Raw genomic sequence first — 6,811 nt, forward strand, 5'->3', positions numbered from 1 at the left:
TGATATTTGTAATATTTAAGTATCTATTATACAACTTCACACACACAAATACCATGACATTCTCATCACTTACAAAACAAATACCTTGATTTTGTTTGAAATACCATTGAATACCATGCAGTTTTTCAAAATACCATAGTATTGCTGTGTGAAACCTTATTGTGTCATGGTAAAGTCTACTATGGTACCTTTAGGCACAATTTTGTTCATATACCATGGTATTTCACATGGTACTGCATGGTACACAATATAATGGTTTTCCACCATGTTTTTTTGAGTAAAAACATGGTATTTCAGTTAAGGTGCTTACACACCATTGTAAAGTACTTCAAGAATATTACAGTATCTCCGAGGACCTTAGGTAAGATATTTGGTTGTGTAAGGTAGAAGAACACCATGGTATTACCATATCTTAAAAAAGTACCATGGTATTGTTTGAAATACTACGCAAATTGTACAAAAAATTGAGTTTACGGCACTACCATTAAACACCATCCATATACCATACAGTAGTACTTATACCATGGTACCTGAGGAATACCACGGTATATGAATGGTAAAACTGGCCAACTGTGGAATCGAGGACTCCTGTGTATTTCGTTTTCTCGTATGTGACCCTGGAGCACAAAAGCAGTCTTAAGTCGCTGGGGTATATTTGTAGCAATAGCCAACAATACATTGTATGGGTCAAAATTATACATTTTTCTTTTGTGCCAAAAATCATTAGGATATTAAGTAAAGATCATGTTCCATGAAGATATTTTGTAAATTCCCTACCGTAAATATATCAAAACTTAATTTTTGATTAGTATAATATGAATTGCTAAGAACTTCATTTGGACAACTTTAAAGATGATTTTCTCAATATTTAGAATTTTTTTTTGCACCCTCAGATTCCAGATTTTCAAATAGTTGTGTCTCAGCCAAATATTGTTATATCCTAACAAACCATACATCAATGGAAATATTATTTATTCAGCTTTCAGATGATGCATACATCTCAATTTCACAAAATTGACTCTTATGACTGGTTTTGTGCTCCAGGGTCACATTTAAAGTCAGTAATATATTATATTAATCACTATAGCCGACGATCTGCCCATGTTTATGAGCTCATAAACCACGATCGCTGTAATCTGACCTCCGTCACCACAGGAACATTACATAACAGCCAGAGATTCTCGAGAAGCACACAAGAAAACCTAAACGATTCGATCACAAACACACCAAGAGTCCCGATTAACCATTCGATGAAGACCAAAGCAGCCACAATCAAAGCAGAAGCGGATCAGATGTGACCTCAGCGTCCGCTTGAGCTCTTCGAGGAGATCCAAACCCCTGAAGCTCATCTAAGCACTGAAAACACTCACCGAGAGGATCAGACGAGCTGTTGGAGAGGTTTCTCAGCCGAGTCTTGAGATCTTCTGCGGTTTCTCTGCGTTAGTTTAAAGCGTGAGGGACAGAGGAACAGGAGCCGCTCCTGGGGCCAAAGTCTGATTGAACTCGTCTTAAAGGAGGAGCTCAGATGGGTGGAGAAATAACACACGACACCTACAGACTGATAAACACACCTCAGGCACTAGTGCTGGAGATACTGGACCAGCAATCTGTGCTCAATCCATATCCTGGTTAACCAGAAAAACAGCCAAAACTGGCCTGAAACAACGAAAACTCAGATTCTTTGTGTTTGATAAATCCATTCCCAAACCTACATGATGTGAGATCGGCTCAAAATATCTGATGACTTAAGCATCTAAATATTACAGTAACTTAAAATACTATAACTTTTCATGCAATTTTTAGATATAATTGAATTAAATAGCTAATTTTATTTTGACAGCTCAATATATTTTTTGTCTAAATATAACATTAAAACAAGTTATACGCAAATATTTGATCAAATTACAATACTTAGATATAACTTGTTTAATATAGTTGAAATGTAATATTCAGATATTATAGATACATATAATTTAATATATACTATTTTGATATACCTTGTTATTCTGACATATGTAAAATGTAATTAAATCTAGATATTATATTAAACAAGTTATATCTTAATATATGTCAAGATTTCTAACTTGTTTAATATAGAGGAAATATTAAGAAATATAGATATTATTTTAAATTCATATATATATATATATAGAATATCACATGATGCGTTATATATTATAATATGTTATATATAACATATATCACATTACACAAGTTATATGTAAATATTAGTTATTCAAGTTTAAAATATATGAAATGTAAAATTTAGATATTACATAGTAAATATAATTGTCAAAATTTTGTTATTTCAAAATATATCGCATAACATACTTAGACAAGCGTGGCTGATCATTAATGGTGTGCTAGACTTGGGCCACACAGTAAAAGCGCTCAGAGTCTCTGCGGGAGCCAGTTCTCCTGCCCCTGGTGCGTCTGCAGGAGCCGGTACAGATGCTTCAGGTGCGTCACGATGTTGTCCTTGATGTCGGGGATGGAGATCTGCAGCCGGACGCTGCCGCTGTCGAAGGAGCGCGTGCAGTCGCCAGAAAACATCTCGCTGATCATCCGCGCCACCACCGGCACCACCTGCACGCACACACACACACACACTGAGCACGCTAGCCCCGCCCACAGCTGCTCTGATTGGTCCGTCTGGGCTAAAATCTGCATAAGTTATGCAGGACATATTTCATTAGGTAAAAACAACCATTGTTAGTTTAGTTTATATAAGCGTCATATTTGTGCAGTTAAGTTAATGTTCAAGATAAATGATATTTTATTTGATTAGCAAGTACAAAGTTATAGTTTATTCAAATTTGCATATTCACTTTACATTTATTTTAGTGCTGTCAAACGATTAATCGTGATAAAAGTTTTTGTTTACATAATGTATGCGTGTGTACTGTGTGTTAGGGCTGTCAAAATGACTGAAAAACAACATTCGAATTTTCTACTTAAATATGATCAAAATTCAAATTATATTCGAATTTAAAAGGCATAATTTCAGTTAGGGGGAAAAAAGCTTTTGGCTTCTCTTGAGGCCACAAGAGGGCGCATCGAGCAAAATATTACTAATGCACGTTTCTTCAAAGCAATAAAATAACACGGCTAATGTTTATAAAACATATGTAATTAATAAAGTTGCTTAAACAATTAGAAAAAAAAAACAGCACCATGCATGTATGTATAGTTTAATACAAAGCAACGAAAACCAATCACAAAGAGTAGGCTACTTTCTTCATTTAAAAACATGAGATACAGTGGGATGGGGAAAACCGCCATAAGGTCTTTAGACATGTTTTTTTAAAAGTTAAACTTACAACATTAATTTTACATGGCTTTCTAAACATGCCGCTCTCTGCGAGACGCGAGTGCAACGCTGATAGATGTCCCTCTAGAAAATGTGATAAATATGCGTTCTGTGTGAACGGCTTGGTTTCAGTTTTGACGTAAACATCTTCTCCACACTGATGCTCTCGTTTTCCGCAATATATGAATGAACTGGATAGGCTAACAAAAGCATTCAAATGCAATCAATGACACATACATCGTCATCGCATCTCGTGCGCCACTGATAAGGCTGCCTGACGGCTGACGCAGACCTTAAATTCGAATGCAACGTTTTTGCATTCGAATGTGGATTTTTTTTTTAAATTCGACGAATATTCGAAATTCGAATTTTTTTTTGACAGCCCTACTGTGTATATTTATTATGTATATATAAATACACACACATACAGTATATATTTTTAAAATATTTACATGTATTTGCATGTATATATTTATATTCATATAAATTCTATCATATGTAAATATATTTATTATATAAACATAAAATTTTTCTTATATACATGCATGTGTGTGTATTTATATATACATAATAAATATACACAGTACACACATATATATTATGTAAACAAAAACTTTTATTTTGGATGCGATTAATCACGATTAATCGTTTGACAGCACTAATTTATTTAAATAAAATTGTTAATTATAAACTATAAAAACAATACATAATTAATTTAAATAACATAGTAAATAAAAAAAAATCAATAAAAAAGTAAAATAATATTTAGTAAATTTAAAAATAAAGTTAATTATGTCTGCATAATTTCTAGCTATTATTGCTTTAAAACCTTATAAACTGTATTACGAATAGTTGCTAAACTATAAACTAACATAAAATACTTGTTTCTTACATTTATTTATATCTTTGTTATTTATATTTCATTTACATTACATAATTTGTTTATTTAGTTATATTTCATAATTAATTCCCTAAAATCTTTAACACAAAGTACAAAGTGCTCCATCTGTTATGCACATTTATTTTTATATTTATGTTATGTGTTTATTTATACTTTTAAGTTCACAACTTACTCATTAATATCTTTAACACAAAGTCCTCCTCACGTGCATGTTATTCATTCATTTATATTTTTATTAAAATATTTTTATTTAAATATTTTAAGTTCAATATTCATTCCCTAAAATCTTTAATACAAAGTCCTCCTTATATATGCATGTTATACGATTTATTAATTTTATTTTATTTTTATGTAGACATTATTATGTTCATATTTCCCTAATATCTTTAACACGAAGTCCTCCATGCATGCATATTTCAGTCTGCTGGGCGAAACGTCTCACCTGCACCATGATGAGTTTGCGTTCTCGCGGTCTGTCGTCGGGCCACTCCTCACCGAAACACAGGTGAATGTCGTAGAGAGGAGACTCCGACGAGGACTGACCGCGCTGGTGAGTGATCACACCTGTACACACACACACACACACACAAACACAAACACAAACAAACACACAAACGCACGCACCCCAGTCATGACTATGAATTTTGTGCGGACGATTAATAATTACAATTAATGATTTAATTCTGTTTTGTTCATGTCACGTTTTCACTTTGTATATATCGTATATAATCTATTGATATATATATATATATATATATATACACACATATTAATTGTCACACAAATGTTTTGTAGTTTTGTTAATTTGTAATTTTTTAAACTTGGAATCATATATAATAAAAAAAGGTCCATATGATTTACTTTAATGCTGTAAAATGTACATTTATATACTTAATTATTTATAAGAATATATAATATAATATAATGTAGGGCTGTGCAAAAAATCGAAGCTTGTCAAGTGAACAACGGCTCTGTGAAGTAAATGCCGCTCCGCTCCGGCTTTACTGACGAGATGCGCATGACAAATCGCATTCGATTTTTTTGCACAGCCCTAATATAATGTAATAAGGTCTGTCAAGAGCATTAATTTTTTCCTCGCGATTAATTGTCTAACAAATAATTTTGATTATAAATTAATAACATTTATATAATTATTTATAATATAATATAATAAGGGATACACGATATTGGATTTTTGCCGATATCCGATATGCCAATATTTTAACTAATTTTGGCCGATAGCCGATGCCGATATATTTCCTTTTGTTTGGAAACAACACAAAGTCTCTCCTGTACAGAGATTATAAACAAATTATTTTTCATTTTGGTTAGTTTTTAACAAAAAGAACTTCTCAAAAGTAAGTTTTATAATGAGAGTACATTGAAAGCTTTGAAAATATCTATAAAGTAACTTATAAAGCAATCCTCAACATTTTATTTGAATATTTAACATTTGAAGTTTTCATAATCTGTTTAGAAAAAAGCATTACACATTAATGAATAAATCTGTATATATATAAATTTGTCTTGTTTGATTTTTATTCATGTAAGCTATACCTTCTGACCTTTAAATCAAACCATACTCGTGTTTTTATGACATCAATTACTCCTTTATTTAATCAGAGACACAATCTTAAATGTTATTTGTGTATTTTACTTTCATTTTATTACAAGTAGGCCAAAAGTGCTCCCTAAGTAAATAAAAGGCCTTTCCAGAGAGACATTAGGACCCGGGGGAGGCTGTTGCTGCCGCTGCTCGCGCTAGTGGCTGTTGACTATCGCACACCGGACACGTCATTCTGTATGTGCATTCTCAAATTAAATGCTCAAAACAGTGAATCTAATCATCATTCAGGAAAAAGTTCGCTTCAAGAATGACCCCACTGCTGACGTGATCTTATTGCTATCACACCCTGAGCACATGCGAGTTGCTCATCTTATCGGCAAGGCATATCGGCATAATTTTTCATATCGGGCCGATGCTGATATTTGCATTTTAAGCGGCCGATTCCGATAACGTTCCGATAATATCGCGCATCCCTAAATATAATATAATATAATATAATATATAATGTTAGTCTGATTAACCCATAAGCCTTCAATTCGTAAGGTAGACATAATATCATGTCGGGATGCCACAATTCTCAATATAATATTGAACCGTTCGGTACGACATCCACGGATCAATACGCGCTTGTGAATTGCGTTTTTTTTTCCGGTTATTCATTTAAATAACTTCTGTGCATTGTATTTCTCTCTGAACTGGCTCTGTTTGCGTCCGTGTGCTCAGTTCACGCACTGAGACCAAGAAACGCCTCTCTGCTTATAATATGCTTCTGAAAAAGCAACACTTCTGTGATGCACATGTGGAGTTTCTGCGCGAGGGCGCCCTCTGGCTTCCAGTATGAATGAAACTGACATTACATGCATTTATAGCGATCAATAATGGCCAATCCATCCTATTTCGGGAAAAAATAGGAAAAACAATACTTAAAGGGGTCATATGACGCTGCTACAAAGAACATTATGTTGTGTATTTGGTGTAACGCAATGTGTTTATGCGGTTTAAGGTTAAAAAAACACATTATTTTCCACATAAT

The 6,811-nt window shown here is 33.1% G+C and overlaps 2 protein-coding genes across 2 annotated transcripts in view; both read right to left on the bottom strand.

Moving 5' to 3' along the window:
• The window catches only part of LOC107698279 (epidermal growth factor receptor kinase substrate 8-like protein 3), a 10,078-nt gene extending 8,640 nt beyond the window's left edge, over positions 1–1,438 (bottom strand). The window contains exon 1 of the mRNA XM_016499235.1: positions 1,371–1,438. The gene's annotated coding sequence lies outside the window, so the exon portion shown is untranslated. The remainder of the gene's footprint in view (positions 1–1,370) is intronic.
• A 906-nt stretch (positions 1,439–2,344) lies between these two features.
• The window catches only part of LOC107698281 (interferon regulatory factor 6-like), a 16,192-nt gene continuing 11,725 nt past the window's right edge, over positions 2,345–6,811 (bottom strand). The window contains exons 5-6 of the mRNA XM_016499236.1: positions 4,654–4,775; positions 2,345–2,586 (exon numbers count right to left, since the gene is read on the bottom strand). Of these exons, the coding sequence (XP_016354722.1) occupies positions 2,392–2,586; positions 4,654–4,775 (317 nt within the window). The 3' untranslated portion in view covers positions 2,345–2,391. The remainder of the gene's footprint in view (positions 2,587–4,653; positions 4,776–6,811) is intronic.

Source organism: Sinocyclocheilus anshuiensis, unplaced genomic scaffold (genome assembly GCF_001515605.1).
Source record: "Sinocyclocheilus anshuiensis isolate Anshui unplaced genomic scaffold, SAMN03320099.WGS_v1.1 scaffold2216, whole genome shotgun sequence".
NCBI lineage: Eukaryota > Metazoa > Chordata > Actinopteri > Cypriniformes > Cyprinidae > Sinocyclocheilus > Sinocyclocheilus anshuiensis.